The sequence below is a fragment of the Notechis scutatus genome, chromosome 1 (genome assembly GCF_049901735.1).
Source record: "Notechis scutatus isolate UNSWTSFEM ecotype Mainland chromosome 1, rNotScu1.2, whole genome shotgun sequence".
In the NCBI taxonomy this organism is placed as follows: domain Eukaryota; kingdom Metazoa; phylum Chordata; class Lepidosauria; order Squamata; family Elapidae; genus Notechis; species Notechis scutatus.
Window position 1 is genome coordinate 63,442,254 of NC_142009.1, and position 19,992 is coordinate 63,462,245.

Genomic DNA, 19,992 nt, shown 5'->3' on the forward strand with positions numbered 1-19,992 from the left:
GGGAGTATAAACGGAAGCTTTGTTCTAATTTAAGGCAAAAAATATATTTTATGAAGCCAACACTGAAGGAACATCTGTGGGTTTATTTGTCATAAGTAGACTTCGTTGGCAACTTCAAGGCTTAGAAACCTGGATGTCAGAATTGAGCATTTTGTGATACAGTTTGAAACTTCCAGAACCAACCTATTTTTTTTATTTTAGAAATGTTAAGAGCAAAGCTTACCCTTAAACATCTAAACCCATCTTCTTTGGGTTGATTTTTGATTTCAGAGCTGGAGTTATGTGCCACAAAGGGACCCAGTTACATTGTTTCAACCCAACCTCCTTAAATCTCTTCCCAGAAACAAAAAGAGACCAGAAAATCTCAGCCACCTTCACTCCAAGTTTCCAGCAGCCTTCAGACTTTCTGCAGTCAGGCCAGAAAGATTAAATGTGCAGCACTTGAAGATCAGCCCCTCCTCAGCTAATTTTATGATTAGTAACTTTCAACCCCAACTTTTCTCCAGTGTTTCCAGCTTGTAAGAATTCAACTGCAAATATAATTGCCTTTCCTAACAATGTTACCTTACAGATCAGTTTCCTGTCTACCAGCAGAATAGCAGCAGGAAATCAGTAATCCATTCCTGGTTAGCAGATGATGATGGAGATCTGCTCAGCAATAACTTAAATTTCCAATAAAAGAAAATATATATAGCTCAGGGATGCACTGTGAAGTTTTTAGCGCTTTTGCTTGCCGATATTTCATTATTGATCTAGGACTCTAGGTAATATGAGTCTTCAATGATGTTATGCAGTTATTAATGAAACATCTGCAAGAAAATAACCAAACCCAGCACCAAGGATCCCACAATAACAGAAATGCATGGATATACTTCAAGTCTCTAAAACGAGTAATCAAATAGAGCTTTTATACCTATTAGATCCTCTTCTATGTGCCTACCAGCTACTTAGATATTTAAAACAAACCTAAAAGAAATGGTTGGGGAAGAATATTAAAATATGAAATTTCTATCTCTTTGAAAGTCCAGAACTTGAAGATCTGAAAGGCTCAGACTGAAACGTTTACAGAATTTCTGTTCTTAATTAGTAGTTGTACAGCTCGTGCCATAGAGAAATTGGTTTAAAAACATAAATCAGCTTGAAAATGTTTCTAACGAGGTCCATGGAATGGCTCTGAGTCCCTTTTTAATGCTCGTCATTGTTGTAATCTAAAGGTTTTTCTTTAAATCTCGTGGCGTGTATTGTGGGACCCACCGATCTTTCTCTCTTAAGTGAAAGGGAGTGGGCGGAGACGTTCGGGTTCAGCGCTTTCTCCCTCTCCTCTTCGTGATGTTCTGCAGTGATGGCGGGGGTTGAAATGGGATCTAAAATGGGGCTTGCGTGATCTAAAATGGGGCTTGCATCGCGCAAGAGGCGATGGAAGAGAGACTTTCTTTCGCTCTTCAATCACAACCTCTTTTGACTTGATAAACCTGGCCCCGAGCACCTCCAGAGATGCCAGAGATCACTTGTGCGCGTTCAGAGACGTTCGCTCGTTCTTGCCTTTGGATTCCGCGCAAACTTTCTCTGCAAAGCGTTCGTCTCTTCCCATGGCGCGGTTCTCTCCGGGGGTGGGGGTCGCTCAAACGGCTTTGATTGACGTGTTCCAGGCCAGGGAGGCCGCCAAGGACTATTTTCGGAAAGCCTTCCCACGGTAGCGCAAGGAGACAGCGGTTGGTGATGAAACCGTAGTTTCTGCGCGAAGCCTCCCGCCTTGCTGGGTTTCGACAGTCGGCTTCTTTTCTCCTCCCGCCCTTTTTCCCGCGAATCTGAAAGTCTAGTTACTGCCACCAGAGGGAGCTTTAACTTCATTTGTCTTCCACTTTTGATGCCTGTGTGTGGATGCACACACTAGGGAACTTTCCCTTTGCACCGCCTGTCCAGCTGATGTTGCAAAAGCCAGAAGGGCGTCAACGGGTCGGTAGGATAAGATTCCCTCTACATCCCAGGGCTTCTTTACACAACCTCGCCTGTCTTGAGGTTCAATGGGATGCTGCCGGTCTGCCCTCTCTTTATCCTTGTATCCTCTTTATCCACCCGCAGTTCAGCTGGATGTCAACCTGAGCCATAAAAAGATAAAGGGGCAAAAGTGAGGAACAATAACCCAACTTCTTGTTACTGTCTCTTAAACAGGGAATTGCATTGCAACTCCTAAGTCAAGGGTCTTCAAACTTGGCAAGTTTAAGACTTGTGGACTTCAACTCCCAGAATTCTTGAGCTAACATGACAGGAGGAGGAATTCTGGGAGTTGAAGTCCACAAGTCTTAAAGCTGTCCAGTTTGAAGACCCCTGTCCTAAGAGCAGCTTACTAGGCAGGCCCTAATATCAGGGTAGCTCAGAAGCGTCTGAAGCTTGGAAAAACTAGGTAGGGAAATCACAGCACTCTGGCCCTTTCCTCTAAACCAGGGGTCCCCAACCACCGGTCCCTGGACCGGTACCGGTCCGTGGAACAATTTCTACCAGGCCACCGGTTTGCTGGGCGCCGCCATCTTGTTTTGATGAAAAAGTGCTTCTGGTGAGCTTTTCCGGGTAGAAAGCGGTGTTTGGGTGCTGAAAGAATCCTCGCGCCTTAGTTTCATTGAGGGAGGGGGCGGCTTCAAACAAAACTAAGGCGTGAGGATTCTTTCAGCACGCATGGCAAGGCGAGCCGAGCGACCATCCCGAAGCCGTCCTGAAGCCCATCGACACAGGTACAAAGGAGGAGTTGAAGGTGGCGGGGACAAGCGGGGGACGGCTGGCTGGCCGGTCGCTCGGCTCGCCCTGCCATGCGTGCTGATGCTGGTACCGGGCCGCGGATGATTTTGTGATGCCGGTACCAGGCCGCGGCACAAAAAAGGTTGGGGGCCACTGCTCTAAACCTCCAAAGGATGCTCTGCCTACCCTGAGATGCCACATGTCCTGTAAGTGAAAATATGGCTATTAAATTCTGCTTGTGACATGGTGGTTGGCAACGGTTGTATGCCTATTTGTTAAGTATCCTGGATTATCTTCATTGCATGCCTCATTACTGTGGCCCACAGGAATAGGGCTCTTTGTGGCAGTTTAACCATAGCAGGAAAAACAATTTCAGTAGGTAAAACAAGCTAGTCTGGCCGAGCTGCTGGGTTAAGCTGGGTGAAATCCACTCTCCTGGGAGACATCTCACTGCTGATATTCCAGTGCTGAAGCAGAGGAAATACACTATTATGAGGGGGAAAGATACTCGGGACTAAAAGACAACAGATAGTGTATACTTTTGTGGCCATGCCTCGTTCTCCTTTGCTAACTGCCTTCCATGGCTATTTTGCATTGGTGCTAGGCCCCTTCAGATAACACTCTCTCATGCTTTGCAAAATATGCCTTGGGCCTCACAGAGCTTCTAAAATGGGTATTTTGGAAACCGGTTCCTATATGGCAGGAGTGTCATTCAAGGCTTGTGGGCTGGATCTGGCCCTCAGGGTGCTTAACACCTGGCCCACGGAGCCATCCTAGAAACAGTGAAGGACCGGCCCATGGTGCCTCTGCCAGCAAAAACAGGCTCCTGAACTCTGTTTTTGGCTATGATGGCCTCCCGAGCTGTTTTCGCTGGCAGAAGGAGGCCATTGCAACCAAAAATTGAGCCCTGGAACCCGTTTTTGCTGGCAGAGCACTCGGGCTGCCACAGGTGCCTCCAACATGAGGGACATCAAGCTGGCCATGCCCACCCCAGCCACAGCCCCCCAAGGTCAAACACAACCCTGATGTGGCCCTCAATGAAATTGAGTTTGACACCCCTCCCCCGCTATATGGGCACGATATCACCATGACACCGAATAGTCCAAAAAATTCATCTACCATAGCAGATAACTTGATGGCAGCTTTGATATGCTTGTCATGTAAAGGCATTTTGCCTACCTGATGCTATTTTGCTTACTCCATGAGACACTACTATATGCTGCAGCCACATATGGTTGATTACCCCCTTAGGTTACGGTCATGGTAAAATAAAACCTTTTTAAGCCCAGTAATATGCTAGGCAAAAGTGCTCAGTAGGTTGCTTGGTGGATAGACTGCTAGGAGCTTCATTCCATACCCTGCCTCTACTCCACCAGCTAGGCAGCTTCTGGACCGAGGTGTACTGGTCTTCTGGTCATTTGGGCTTTCAGAAGACTAGGAGACCCAGGTTCAGAAATAGCTCAAACAACAAGTTACCCCCCGTGGAGTATTTCTGCAGTAGCAGCCTCTCATTTGGGCAACTTGAATGTATTAAAACAGGGGTCCCCAACCACTGGGCCCCGGAGCGGTACCGGTCTGTGGAACATTTTCTACCGGGCCACCAGTTTGCTGGGCGCCGCCATCTTGTTTTGATGAGAAAGTGCTTCCGGTGAGCTTTTCCGGTTGGAAAGTGGCGTTTGGGTCCTGAAGGAATCCTCGCGCCTTAGTTTCATCGAAGGGGAGGGCGGCTTCGAACAAAACTAAGGCGCGAGGATTCTTTCAGCACCCAAGGCAAGGCGAGCCGAGCGACCGTCCCGAAGCTGATCGACAAAGGTACAAAGGAGGAGTTGAAGGTGGCGGGGAGAAGCGGGGGATGGCTGGCCGGTCGCTCGGCTCGCCTTGCCATGCGTGCTGATGACAGTACCGGGCCGCGGATCATTTTGTGATGCCGGTACCGGGCCGTGGTACAAAAAAGGTTGGGGGCCACTGTACTAAAAGACTGTCAGAATCTGCCATGCTACACTTTTAAGGAGAGGGTTGTTGCATTTTTCACTGCTGACACCTAGTGGAAGAACTAAGGAAGGTTGCAATGATGAGCATGAAAAGAGGGAGGGAACAGCTTTTCTCCCCCTTTCTCTCTTGCCAAGATGACAGGAAAAAGAGCTGGTGAAAGGAACTTTGTGCCAGTTTTCTGATTTCAGCAGTCACAGACATGCAACTTGTGAAATAGCAGTAGTATCAGGATCAGTACTCTAAATTCCAAATATTTGTTGGATAAACTGAGAGGAAATGGTGAAAACCAAAGTCACATTTAAGTTCACTATTACATTATCAGTGGAACTTTATGATAAAAAAGACCAACGTATTTACAGTCAGTTTTTCTTTATATATCATGCTTATTTGAGGGACTCCCTCCGCCTGATTTTATCTGCCCATCCCACCAGATCCAACACAATAGGCATGTTACAGCTTCCATAGTTCCTAAGGAGCTGCCTTTGGCAGGCCCTGTGAAACAAGGCTCTCCTGCTGTGGTGCCCACACTGTGGAATGTTCTCTCCCCAGAGATTAGTTTGGCTTCGTATCTCCTGAGCTTTCAAAGATTTCCCTCAAGATCCGGCTATGGCAACGCATGTGGGGACACCAGAGGATGGGGGAATTCATGAGGTTAACTGTTTTCAGTTAACTGTTTTCATCCTTCAATTTATTATATTGTTTATATCAATAGCCCCCCCCCCCCCAAATTAAGCCAAAAAACTTGCATTAAAGAACTTCACAGGGCTCCAACTAGCTAGCTTACTTTCAAGGGTATCACTGTGTTATTGCAGAGACAATGCCCCTTATATGCCATGCAGGAAAAATAATGCTTGTGGCCAATAAAATAACCAAAGGATCAGTCATCCGACCTTTTATAACTTATCCTCTGTAAGGCAAATAAGGTTGTAAGATGTAATTGCTTCCTAAATACCTCATTAAGAGGTAGTCCTTGAGTTATGAATGTAATGGAGCCTGCCCATTCCATTTGTAACCCGAGGATTAGTGGGAGTGAATCTCGTACCTTCAACGGGATCACTCCCTCCTTTCACCCGTGTGTTCACTAATTGAATGAGAGGCTCATTAAGTGCACATGAGGTATTTCAGGGTGGGGAAGGCCTTAGTGGGCCTAGTGATAGAATAGGCCACCTGCCTAAGACACCCAAGGCCTCCCCGACCCCCTGAAATATCTCATGCTCCACACAATTGCTTCCCCCCTCCAACCTGTCGTGTTGGGTCACTTACCTTGTGAAAATCTAGTAGGCAGTCTTCTCGTAGGTTGCTGGCCGAAATGAAGCTTCTGAGGGGTGAATCTGGCCCTCCGCAGGCCTCCACGACAAATTGCAAGTCGAAATGGAGCATCAGAGGGCTGGGTTTGCCCCTCAGGAACCTCCATTTTGGCTGGCAATGTGCTGGGTGAGGCCCCTGGATGCCTGAACAGGGCTTCTGAAGGGTGGATATGCCCCTCAGAAGCACCATTGTGGCCACCAACGCTCAGGATGAATGTTGCAGAACCTCTGTGGCTGTTCAACTGCCATGGTGCTGTAAGATTCGTAGTTTCAGGCCTTGTTTGTAAACACTAGGGGGCGCTTATCACATAAGTTTGAACTTTTGCTGAGGGAATACTCATAACCTGGGGATTACCTGTAAATGCTTTAAAAAAGATGCAAGATTATGTTCCAGCATCGAAGATACATGATTCGAACAATTGAGTGTCATGTTTAGAAAAGGTGACTGTGAGCCTATCAGAAATATTCTGAACTGTATTTGAAATTTCCCACTTTCTGCTTTGCTGTAAATACTTCAGAACCCAATAATAAAACTGCTGCCTTAATTCGAACCACTGAGCAAGAAATAAAGGAGCATTATACTCCTTTCTATTTGGGGATGTCACACAATTTAACCACTTGACAGAAGGCCTGATGTATTTTGGCTTTTTACATTTATAAATATGCAGGTAGCCCTTGACTTACAAAGCACAATTAGGACCTGAATTTTGGTCGCTAAGCAATGTAGTCCTTAAGTGAATCATGTGACCAGACCTAATTTTATGACTCTTTTTATGTAGTTATTAAGTGAATCACAAGGTCTTTAAACAAATTTGGATTTCCCAATTGATTTTGCTTGTTGGAAGCTAGCTAGGAAGGCCACATACTTGCAAGACACTGTAACTTGAATTGTGACTGCAGGGAGGTGTGCCTCCATATGCAATAGTACTAATTTTGGGGACCAGTCATCAGTCACTTTTCCCAAGGCCACCATAACTTCAAATTGTCAAACTAACATTCCTAGATTGAGACTATCTGTATCATTATGACCCACAGATGGTAATATATAAAGGTTGACAATAGATGGCGCTCTAGTTCCATTTTTTTCCTTCACATACACACACACACACACACACACAAACACAAAAGACCAGTCATAGTACTGTACCATACTAAGGCCTAGCAACTGATTTTAGGACCTTTACAATCACTACTTTCTACTATGATTGGTCTTTGTTGTGTTCCCATATGAAATGGACTTTTATAATTAACAATACTAAATAATTTAAATACAAGGTAACATTATAGCATCAAACTTTGCAAAAAAGCCCACCCTTGTTTTTTATTTATTTACAACCTTTCTCTTAAAATTTTCTGCCATTTTTAAACAGAGTTCAAATACGCAAATCCTGAGTTTCATAAATTCATGAAGAAGCACAGAAAACTGCAGGGGCTCTGAACAGCCGGGTTTGGGAATAATCCCTTTTATCATTTGTACTATGCTGAAGAGTTCATGAGCTCATCTACCACTTCTCCCTAGAGCCAGATCATGCAAAATCTTGGAAAAGAGACAAGGCTGAGCCTTCAGAAGAAAAGGCATATTCAGTTTGTATACAAAATACTTCAATTCTCAAAGTAACCAACACCCTGAAGTTGTTGTCCAAATTATTTAAAAGTGTGGAAATAGCCAAAGTCCACTTTCCATCACCCGTCTACAAGTCACAGCTGTTGAGGTTCTTGCCTAATTCTGAATGTCCACAAGCCACGGATTTTAGAAGCTTGAACATGCAGCTGAAGAAGAGGACTCCTTTTCCATGGAGTCATTTAATGAAGAACATTTTGGGGGGGTGCAGCAACTGTTTCAATGTCTTGTCTTTTGAGGGTAGAGCAGACACTAAAATGAAGTGTGAGCACATTCAACAAATTCACAGGAGCAGCTGAAAAGCCGGAAGGTAGATTGGGAACAATTCTCTTTTGCCACAGATAGTGAAGCAGAACACATTGAGACAATGCAAATCATCCATAACTGGCACTGGTGTGTATGCGTGTGTGTGTATGTGTGTGAAGGGGAAAGGCTTATACCCAAGGAGAAGCCAGGCCACCTGGTCAGTAAGAGAGAAGTCCTCCTCTAAGCCAAGAGATATTAAGTTCCCAGGAACCAGGCGAGAAATGCTCCTTGGTATTATAACTCTACTGCTCCTCTGCCCAGAGATGCCCCATGGAATCTTCATTAGATACCATATCTGAGCGGAAAGGATAAGATGGCTCCTAAAGCCAGGCCCAAGGAGAGAAAGAAGGCCATGATGGCTCCAGCAGTTTCCGCTTCATGAGACAGCACCTTCCTAGAAGGAAAAACAAAAACTAGTCAGCACAACATCCGGCCATCCAAATACCAGTTGCTTCCCATACACTGGCTGGACAGCACATTTCCCTTCTTTACAATTTGTTCACCTCAAGCCGCACTTACTTGGGTCCAAAGCACATGCAGAGGCTGGCCAAGTAACCATTGGAGATGGAGAATAACGGCATGAAAGTGAGGTACCAGGCATCGTGAGCAAAGATGACAGGCAGGTAATTGCGAGGCTGCACGTTACACAGCATGAAGAGGGGAATGAAAATCAGACGGATAACCACCAGGAAGGGTAGCAGGCGGCTCTCTTTTCCAGGCTGTGGGAAGAACAAGAATAATATATTATGATATCAACTGTGATAAAAAGAAGACTGGAAAATTGTATCATAAACACAACTCCACAAAAATTTATCCCTAAAAGCCTTCTCTGCCCTGGTGTAACAAATAAATAAATGCTATCAAGATATATATTGACAATTCATTGCTGTAGATCAAATGTAGATTTCCCCTCTCGGTGTTATTTTCTGTATTAATAATTTTGTTATGTTCAAAAGATCCATAATTCTTATTGCCTTGATGATAAGGGGTGCAGCTAAGATTTTATCTTTAATAGATAATGATAAAACCAGAGTCATATTAACGCTTACCAAGAATGTGGCAATAATAGGACATATTCATGTTCTAACACTAAACTGCATTGTCAAGAAGAAAGCAACTATAAGTAACTCTTAACCATTTTCATGTGAGATATCCAGTAAACATAAAATACTTTTCCCCCCTCTTAGCCTCCTTTAAAAATCACAGCTGATTATTTTCAGAAGATTTAGAGCAGCTCTCCAATAGCTAATCAGGATAGACCATTCGAACTTCTTATTTAGAGGATGCAGAAGTAACTACTTCCTTTTATCTTCCTATAAAAAGATTCCCTTTGCAGGGAATTTTCACTATACAAATTACAATTATCTATTGGGAAAGATTTATCACTTGGCAGTTATTTTAGCTGCCGTTAAGCTACTGTTAGGAATGGCACTAAGAGACTTTCAGAATTTACTTTCTCTATATACTTGAGCATTATAACTTGATCCATTACTACTTGATCCAAATCCCTGCAAGTATTGGAATCACTTGGAACCCTGCATGTAATGCCACAAGCTGTAGATGGAAAACATTGAGTTGCTTTATCCAGGAAAAGCTTGCATTATCGGAGGTAAATGCTTTATGTGTAAACTGGGCTTCCTGTAAATTACTACATTTGAGCAAAGCAATTCTGAGGAAGCCATTTCTACATATTTTTCATAACTGACTTGGTTTACTTCAGACTTCTGGTTAGCGGTTTACTCAAGTCATGCATTTTTTACTTAATAAAAAAGATTAAGTAACATCCCAATGAAGATTCTGTTGCGTTGTGGGAAAAAAGACTCGAGACCCAATTGATCTGTTATTCTCTTTATTCTCTCTAGAACCTGATTCCGGCGATACCGCGGCAGCCTTTTTTATAGCGGGCTGCTCGCAGTTCGTGGCCAATGACGGCTCTTCAAATTTCCCGCCGCCTGGACCGACCTATCCAAGGTGAGTATGCAAATATATAACACCCCTCCCCATGTGGTCCAGTCTAACCAATCAGGCTTCCCCTATGTTACGTAGTCACGTAAATAGGTGGGGCTCTTATGGGTTCGACTGGACCTGCGCAATTCAGTCATGGTTTTGTCTCCAGACTGTTCAGACGGGTTCGCTGTTTCTCCCGTTCTCTTCCGTGGAGCCTCCTGGAAGGTAGAGTCAGCCATGCCGCTCCCGCCTGGCCTTTCCGGGCTGGTTGAGTCAGCTCGGCCACTCCCGCCAGGAGTGGCTTCTTGATGGTTCTCCGAAGCCTGCTCCAGTCTTTCAAAGCAGTCTTCTTCTTCTATGGTTTCAGGTACGTGTTTGCGATTTCCGATCGGGGCTAATGTTAGTATTGGTTGTTGTATCGTTGTTAGGGTTTGTTTTGTTACTTCTCATACTTGTGGAGGGTCTCCCCCTCCCCTCTCGTTTGTGTTTGAGGGGTCTCCCCCCTCTCTGGTTTGGCTATTTTTGTTTAATATTTGAGGCGATTCCTGTGTTTGTGTAAGTTCTTCCCATTCTTCCCCCTGCTTGTTAGTGTTTCTCAGTGTGGCCCGCGATCTGATTTAGTCTATGTGTCTCCTCCAGCTCTTTCTGTCCTCTGTCTCTACCCTGTATGACCGGGTCCTGTTATTTGGGTTATTGTTGCTGGTATCCACAATTGTTCCCCCGTGAGGTTTTTTGCATAGACTAGGTCCCCTGTTTTGAATGTGCGGCACTTACTGGAGGAGTCTGTTGGCTTTTCAGGGCTATATGTGGGATGTAGTCTGTCTAGGTTAGATCTTAGTTTCCTTCCCATTAATAGTTCTGCTGGGCTTTTATTTGTTGTGGTGTTTGGTGTAATGTGTTGTATACTTAGTAGCTTATATATCTTTTCCTGTATATCTCCAGTTCCCAATTTGTGTAGTGTTTCCTTAGTATAACGGACCATGTGTTCCGCCCGTCCGTTCATAGCCAGCCGACTTGGCGCTGTTAGTGCGTGCCTTATCCCTTGTTCGGCTAGGAACCTCTCAAATGTTAGTGCCGTGAATTGTGGTCCGTTGTCAGATACAACTAAATCCGGCAATCCATGTGTCGTAAAAAGCTTCCTTAGTTGTCTAATAACAGCTTCTGTTGTGGTTGAGTGCATAATGCTTACCTCTAGCCAATTTGAGTAAGCGTCTACCACTATTAAGAACGTGTGTCCTTTAGTTGGTCCTGCAAAATCAATGTGTATTCTAGACCATGGGCCCCTAGGTGTTTCCCAGTCGAGTGCAGGTGCAGAAGGGGGTGCAGGTCTAGATTCTTGGCATCGTTTGCACGTTGCTACCCATTTCCCAATATCCTTATCCATCCCTGGCCACCATACATAACTCCTAGCCAGGGACTTCATTCTGACAATACCCGGGTGACCCTCATGCAATAATTCAAGTATTCGTTCCTTCAATATGTCCGGTATGATCACCCTATCCCCCCATAGTACACATCCTTTTAAGATAGATAGTTCCGTTTGTCTATTCCGAAACGGTTTAACAGTCTCGTCACTTGCGGTCTCTGGCCACCCTTTACCTACCCAATTTAAAATCCGCGCCAGGTTTCTGTCTCTCGCGGTTTTCCTAGCAATGTCTGTTGCTGTTATGGGTAGGTTTGCCAACGTCTCGATTTGCAGGGTTGATGTGGTTGGTGCAGGATCATCTTCTAACTCAGGTAGGGGGGAACGGCTCAGGGCGTCAGCATGTGTTATGTTCTTTCCTGGTCGGTAGATCAAGTTGTAGTTATATGCAGCGAGGAATTCGGATCACCTCGTCATCCGCGGTGACAGTATGTTAGGTGTAGCTTTGTTTCCTGCAAGGATTCCTAAAAGGTTTATGATCTGTGACAAGTGAAAAATTTCTGCCATAGATGTACTCATGGAACCGTTCTACTCCTGTTATTGCGGCCAATGCCACTCTATCTAATTGGCTGTAATTCTGCTCTGTTTTTGATAGAGTTTTTGAATAGAATGTGATAGGTGCTTCTTTTCCATCGGGTAATATGTGGCTGAGTATGGCACTGATGCCGAATGGTGACACATCACACGTTAATGTTAGTGGCAGGGTTTCGCTGTATTGTATTAGCACACAGTCTGATGTAAGTAAGTCTTTTATTCCCTGGAATGCTGTTTCTTCTCATTGCCCCCAGGTCCAGGTAGCTTTCTTATCAAGCAACCTGTGTAGTGGTTCCGCTATCGTTGCTTTCTGTGGCAAAAATACATTGTAAAAATTAATAAGACCCAAAAAGGCTTGTAAATCTGTTTTATTTTCGGGTCTGGGAGCTTCCTTTATTGCTCTGATTTTGTTTTCAGTGGGGTGGATCCCTTCTTTGTCTATGAGGTATCCCAGGAATTCAACCTTATCGGTGGCTAATTGGCACCTCTCTTTTTTAACTTTAAGTCCCGCCTCTTTAAATTTTTGTAAGACCTCCCTCAGGCGGTCTTTCAATTGTTCTTTGTCCCTGGCTGATACTAATACGTCGTCAAAATATGGTACCACCCCCTTTATTCCTTGCAAGAGGTGTTCCATTAAGCTCTGGAATACCCCTGGGGCCACGCTAACTCCAAATTGCAGTCTGTTGCATTTGAATGCCCCCCTGTGAGTCACAATTGTTTGTGCTTCCGCTGTTTCTGGGTCAACCGGCAATTGTTGGTAGGCTTGCGCAAGGTCCAATTTCGTGAAGATTCTACCTCCCCCCAAAGAATGTAAGAGGTGCTGTACCACCGGAACTGGGTATGCGCTTTGTTGTAGCGCATGGTTGAGGGTTGCCTTGTAGTCTCCGCAGATACGTACAGACCCATCTGGTTTAATAGGAGTAACAATTGGGGTTTCCCACCTTGTGTGGTCTATTGGTTCTAATACCCCCTGTGCGATAAGTTTATCTAATTGTTCATCAATTTTTGGTTTTAACGCGAAAGGAACTCGCCTCGCCTTTAACCTTATTGGAGCTATATTTGGATTCAAATTAAATGAGATAGGGGACCCTTGGTACTTGCCCAGTTCTCCGTTGAAGATGTCCTGGAATTCTTTCATCAGGTTCTCTTCCCAGTCTGTCTCAGTGATGTTGTTTATTCCGGTTACTCCGATTCCTAATGGTGCAAACCATTCGAGTCCCAGTAGACTGGGGCGATCCTGGTCAACTATGGTTAGTGGAAGGTCTTTAGTGTGTTTTTTGAATTTAACTTTGAAATGTCCGGTTCCTACTACAGGAATTCTGTTTCCCTGGTAGTCTTTTAGTGTGAGTTTTTGTATTTCTAGCTCTCTCTTTTTTATATCAGATATTAGACTTTTGAGGGTGTTCCACGATACCATTGATAAATACGAGCCGGAATCCACCTCCATCTCACATGGCTGATCTTCTATGGTGACTTGCACATGTACCTTTTTCGCATTGATTGAGCTTGAGTGTCTGATAGTTATTGTTGGATGTGTTTCCTCTTTTCTATTGGCTTCTTTCCACCGCTTGTTTCTGCTTTCTTGACTCCAACGGCTCCCTATTTGCCTTTCCCTCTCCCTGGGAGGGGTATTCCATCTTTGTCTAGGGCTATAATTATTTTTGTTTCGGCATGCCCTAGCTATGTGTCCCCGCCGTTCACAATACCTGCAAATAGCATAGAAAAAACGGCATTTGGAATGTGGATGGTCTCCTCCGCACCCGGCACAACGGAATTCTGACTTCCTTTCCTTTCACTCCCATCTACCTATTTCCGACTGGAGTTGATTTACCTCTTCTTCTTCCTCGTCGTCTTCTGATTGGGATTCGATGTCCTTGTGGTGTGTCGTGGTGGTGAGTTTTTGAGTTCCCTCTGGTTTCTTATTGCGTGTTTGGCTAGTGTCTTTTGGGGTTTCCTTTATTAATTTATTCATTTGTCGCATGGTGGCTGCTGATTTTTGTGTTGCTTCTGCTGCGGTGGCTTCTTCTATGGTCTCCATTAATGTTATTTTAGGTCTTGTTAGTAGTCGACCCTGTAGTGTAAGGTCTTTTAATCCGAGGACCACGCAGTCCCTCATGGCCTTATCCATGTTTAGGAATTCACATGCTCCGCCAATGTCTCTTAGTGCTGCAACAAAATCTCCGATGCTCTCATCTTCCTTTTGGTCGCGCCGATAAAATTTGTGTCTTTTGATGAGGCATGAAATGGTTGGCGCATAATGGGCTTGCAGTAATTTGTCTAAGTCTGTCCACGCCATTTTCTTCACATCGTGGGGTGCTGCCAATGCCTTTGCCATTTTGAATACTGCGGGCCCGCAGTGGGTGAGGAAGACAGCTCTCTTCCTATGTTCGGATATTCCTTGGAGATCGCTCCCTTCTAGAAACATGAGGAATCGGTCGATGTAGGATTCCCAGTCTTCAGTTGCAGGGTTGAACGGTGCGGGTGGCGAGTTGTTCCCAGCCATTTCGTCTCGCTTGGTCCTCGTTGCCACGTGCACAACTGGTCTCCTTTGTCTCAGTATCCCACCTTCGTCACCAGTGTTGCGTTGTGGGAACAAAGACTCGAGACCCAATTGATCTGTTATTCTCTTTATTCTCTCTAGAATCTGATTCCGGCGAAACTGCGGCAGCCTTTTTTATAGCGGGCTGCTCGCGGCTCGTGGCCAATGATGGCTCTTTAAATTTCCCACCGTCCGGACCGACCTATCCAGGATGAGTATGCAAATATATAACAGATTCAGTCATTGAAAGAATAAATTAAAGCTCTTAGGCCATAAAACGCCTTGAGTTGGTGTATGCAGGTAATAGCCCATCACTTAAGATTGGTTGTTCAGCAACTTTTTGAAATTATGATAGATCCCATCAAGTGTACTTACGATGTCTGCCTCTCCACCCATCGTCATATGATTATATTAAAGATACTTAGAAACAGCATTTAGAGCTGTTTCTAAGTGTCACACAGTAACATGAACATGGTTTGTTATGTTTTTGCCAAAAACTGATGTTTACTTTGAGTTTTCAGCAAAAACGCTCCATAGCGAACAGTGGGTTCACTTAATGACCACCGTGCTTGGTTTATGATAGCTATATTTGCTTAATAACAGCCCACAACAAAGGTTGTAAAATTAGGTCCAGTCACAAGATGAAACCACCATTATGATTTACGACCATAATGGGCAGGCCCCATTTCGGTTGTACTTAAGGACTACCTGTAATGCATTTATCTGGTTTTTACACCAACTGGAGATTGTGTGGAATTGTTGGCAAGGACTTCACATGCTATATACTTTTTATCACAGTGATCTAAACCAGGAAATATCTAGGAGAGCAGAAGGTATGTATAATGTACACTGAAGATGGTATTTAATTTTGTTGTAAAAGGTGCAATGACAATAAACTAAACTAAACTAAATATTTTAAAATTAGGGGAAATGTTTTCACTGATCTCCATGCAATCAATATTTATTTACTTTGATGTCAATCCTTTCATATTTCTGGCTTGGGAATATTTTTTCTGTCTGCAGTGAATTGGGTCTTTGTTTGCCTGTGTGTAGAAAGGTAAGTGCAAGTGGAGTTTTCTTATGCAGGAGCAACAACAGAATTGGAAAGGAAGCATCCTGTGGATGGAGACTATTATTTTGACTGCATCTCCAGATTTTATTCTGCAATTACATGTGCATTAAGGAGAGAGCTTAATATATTCCCTATTTTTCTGGCTTCTTTTTATATGGAGTTTTTCCAAGGTGGGCATTCAAATGAGGTAATTTGAGATCAAAATACTGCAATCATTCTTTCATCTCTTTCCCTTGCCAACTCACTGCGCTGCAGACCTCAACCAGAATTCAACTTTATTACATGGAGGTTTTCTGATTTAAAAAACCACATTAGAAATTACTTGAAAGTGGTGAGAGTTTCTGTCTTTGATCAGAAAGGAAAACAAGATATATGGCCCATGTAGTTTTGCTTGTTTCTCTAAGTATCAGGAACTAACAATAAGAAAAAAAAATATTCAGAGTAAAGATATGATGAGGGATTTTTCTCTGACTAGAGACATGAAAGAACATATTTGTTCTATTTGTATGATATCATGTTAAATTTTATTATTATTGTATTAACTAGATTTAGAAGCCTGCCCAACCAACATGATATTATAGTTGGGGAAGTATATCTTTAAAAATTATTCTCTTAAATTGCAATATTTTATTACTCTTTGTGAGAAATAATCTAAAAGGCCTACAAGATCCCTTCCAACTCTGTTAATCTGTTAATACCTGTTAATAGTTCACTTTGCACAAGGTTTCACTGTCTTTCTCAACTGTGTTTGTGTGTGAAGGGAAAAGTTTGAACAGTTTTTGTAAATATATTTATTGTATTTAGTTTATTCATCTGCTTTTACTGATTTACGGTGTTATGTTTCATGAAGTACTTTTAGTACAGTATATAACTCAAATTATACACCAGAACACTGTTCCTCATACATTCTTGGGCTTTAGAGGGCTCCAGAGCAGGGTCTGCCAGCCAAAATACCATTGGCCACATCCTATAATCATAGAGGCCTTATAGGAGGAGCTTGCTGGCTGCTGGGTAGAGCTTAGACCAGGGAGTTTATGGCTTTCTTGTCTTCTTCATTCATTATATGCTTTATTCAGACCTACTTCCTCCACAGCCACTCCCCTCTACATTTGAACAAAAATTACTGATTGAAAGGACAGCTGTTCCTTGGTTCTGGGTCACTGTCAGAGAGAAAACATTGAGCAATCATTTCAAAAAACCAGTAATAAACCAATTGGAAGAGGAAAAATAATCTGAATAAAGCAAACAGCTGTAAAACTCAACCAAACAAACAGGATACTCTAAAAAACATGTCCTTTCCTCAACTTTGGCAAAGGGACAGTGCAACCATTAGATCATTTCTCACTCATAACTTCAGAGGACTTGTTAACCCGTCTCCTTGTCCCTATCTAGATCAAATTTCAGCTCATTCTACCAAAGAAAGTATTTCTGGCATGGTTAGCATCAATTTAATCTGCAGTTTAAATCTGAACATTAAATCTGAGTTCAGAGAATCCTCTTCAGGATATGTCAGAATTGGAGCCCTTTCTGAATTCAGACCCCACTGCTTCATCAGTAAACTGTTGGAAAAGGCCACAGCTTACTGATAAAACACGGGATTTAAATTTTGAAAGTTGCTGTTTTACCTGAAGCCTTGGAAAGTTATAGCCAGTCAAAGTGGATCTGCTAACAACTGCTATGAATCTCTAGGAATTGACCTCATGGGGCTAGATGGTCTGATTCAGGCTAAAGGTAGCTTTTTATCAACAGATAATTTATGTCAATTTCATCATTTGATGCAAGGTTGTAAATAAAGGCTATATGTTTTATTTTAAATCAGCTACCTCAACCATACACATTTGCTCTCTAAACAGGAAATGTTTTGCTGTCTTTTGTAACATACCATTTGGCTTTCTTACTAGGGTCATCTATCAAGTCTAATGGCATCTTTATGTGGATGCAAACCGAATTATGTCACACTGCCTTATAAATGTTTATATGAAGGCTAATCGCTTAAATGGAGTAGAAATAAAATGATTCTTATCATCCCACTGAAACGTCCCAACCTCAAAAAAAAAAAAAAAAAAAAAAAAAAGAAGGAAAAAGAAGGTTCTCCAAAAACAGAGTGACATAGCCAAACATATCCCAGATTGTTAGTTCCAATTTAACTCAGAAATGTTCACTGACAGGGCAATGAGACTTCTGAGAACAGAATGAGACTTTCTGAGGTTTTGCTTGGTTGCAAAAATAGCCCTATTCCCCTTGGAGCTGGATAATCAGGGACTCACTTTAGATGTTAAAGTGGATGAAAATCCTTCTCTCCCTTTCCTTTCCTATGTGTGTTGTGGCAGACATACAAAATAAGGCTTTTTGCCAGGGAGAAAGCAACAGGAACAAGTGCCAGACCAAAGAAAGGAAGGATCTGTGTGGGTCATCAGCCTCAAACCACCCACCCATCATCTCTGTTGAGTCAAACTTTCCACATAGAAATTTTGGTAAACATATTTTCTGCACACCCACCTATCTTTCTCATTGGGATAAGCCTGAGATGCTGGGCAGGAGGGAAAGCAGCCATCATAACCTATCCCAATACAAAAGGTGAAACTGGAACTGGGATGGGTTTCCTGCTGAGGTTTTCTGACTTAAATGAGCTGCCCAATTGCTGTACCCTGCAACCTTAATCGACTTTAATCAAGCAATTTTATAAATATTATGCTGAAGTTATTGGCCTGAAAGGTAAGGGCTGGAATAATGTTTCAAATGCTGAGGTGAAGTGACAGTGGGGAAACGAGAAAGGTTTTTGGCTTCTTTATACTCCTTCAAGATCTTGAGTGGTTCTGTAATATTTCTTTTTCAGCCTTTCAACCATATACTACCCCTATGCTGTGCCAGATGGACTGCAAATTGTATATAGTGAATACGGGATTACTGACTAGACAACTTAAAGTGCCCTCACCGAATAGGAAGGTAATAGATGACAGGAAAAAACAAGCCATATTATTTGGACAAAGCAAAGTAGTGTGTCATCCCTGCAATTTTTCTTTCTTCCATTGTTACTCATGTGTCATTGTTACTCATGTCATTGTTACTCATGTAATTTTTTCCATTAATCATTTTTCTTCACTTACTGCTTGAAGTATTTCCTTCTCCCTCATCCCTTCTTAGGCTCCTTTTGTATAATTCCCAGTGATTTGTCAGCTTAAAACTTCTCTCCACAGTTAAGGTGTCTTTTTGTGGCATCTTTACTGTAGAAAAATTACCCGTGATATTCATTCATTATTCAGATTTTTTTTAATTTACTAGCAAGCAACTTGAAAATCTGTCTTCTGTCTCTTCTTACTTCTTTGCTGCTGTATTGCTGTATTAGTATATAATGGCAATTAGCACCTGTCATTCAAAGGTAAGCTCAGAATATTCTACCATCTTTATTTATAGAGCTTCTATGCCATTGCCAGATCAGTCTTCTTTTCTTTATATCACATATATAAGCAATAAGGAGCATTAAGCAACTTAGCCAAGCTTTTCTGAAATGGCTTCAGCAGGATCAGGGTCTTTAGTATTTTTCCTTCTACAATGTATATAGTTGTGACATCAATTGCCCCAATTGTGGAAAAACTGAACAAAAAATACCATTCTTCCTCAGATCCTTCTGTATTTTTTCCTCAGAACTGTTTCACAAAAGTACCTTTTTTTCTTGATCCTAGCTCAGAAGACACATCTGAACTTTAAGAAAGGTGGATTAGTTGAGTACCATAAGTGCCTGGTTATCTATACTCACCCAAACAAAGACAGTTGTAAGGCTCCTTCCTGCCCAGTCAAAGATGTTAAACATCAGGAAACAAGCAACTGGATTGAAATAGGAAACTGAAGAGAGAGAGAGAGAGGGAGTAATAGAGAAGTGTGGTCAGTCTCAGGACAAAAACTCTGTCTGCTGCGGTGTCCAATGGGGCAATATTGAGATAAGTCATCTCAATATTGAGCCTAAGTTAGCTAGGCTCAGGCAAATAGTACATAGTCCTCTTTTCCATCTTCCTCAAACAAATAAAAATAACAACACAGGAAGCTGTGAGAGATTTTTACCAAGTCATTATTGAAGCACTTGTGAATCTATTTCTCTAAGTAAACATAGCAGAATCCTGAAATCTGAGTTTGCAGTTTAGGTCTGATGAAGGAGAAGACTCTGAGGACAGACATGAGACTAAAACAGCATCTTACATACAGATCTGGGTCGTCTAACAATTCCTTTTAAACTTTTCTTTTGGTTTGATCTCTTCTAGAAAGTCTATCTTCAAAGCCTGCTCTGTCTTCAAAAAGAAGTATGACCCCATAGTTTCTCAATATGGATTTCCCCCCATATTAGGTTTATACCAATCTTAATTCTTCTTCAATTCTAGTCTGGATTATCATTACTTCTCTAGTCTGTTTGAGTCCATCATCACAATGCTCAATTAATGGAATACAGGGATCATGATGTTTAATTCTTTTTTAAATCCTTCCTTACTATTAAGGATTAGAATACTAAAATATGTGCAAAATAAA

The 19,992-nt window shown here is 42.6% G+C and overlaps 1 protein-coding gene across 16 annotated transcripts in view; it reads right to left on the bottom strand.

Annotated features, from left to right (window-relative positions):
* Nucleotides 1-7,316: 7,316 nt before the first annotated feature.
* SLC29A1 (solute carrier family 29 member 1 (Augustine blood group)) overlaps nt 7,317-19,992 on the bottom strand; it is an 85,446-nt gene continuing 72,770 nt past the window's right edge. For all 16 annotated transcript variants that reach the window (XM_026681241.2, XM_087965685.1, XM_026681217.2 and 13 more), the window contains 3 exons: nt 19,232-19,317; nt 8,479-8,678; nt 7,317-8,353 (listed from right to left, as the gene is read on the bottom strand). In XM_026681241.2, the coding sequence (XP_026537026.2) occupies nt 8,242-8,353; nt 8,479-8,678; nt 19,232-19,317 (398 nt within the window). In that variant the 3' untranslated portion in view covers nt 7,317-8,241. The remainder of the gene's footprint in view (nt 8,354-8,478; nt 8,679-19,231; nt 19,318-19,992) is intronic.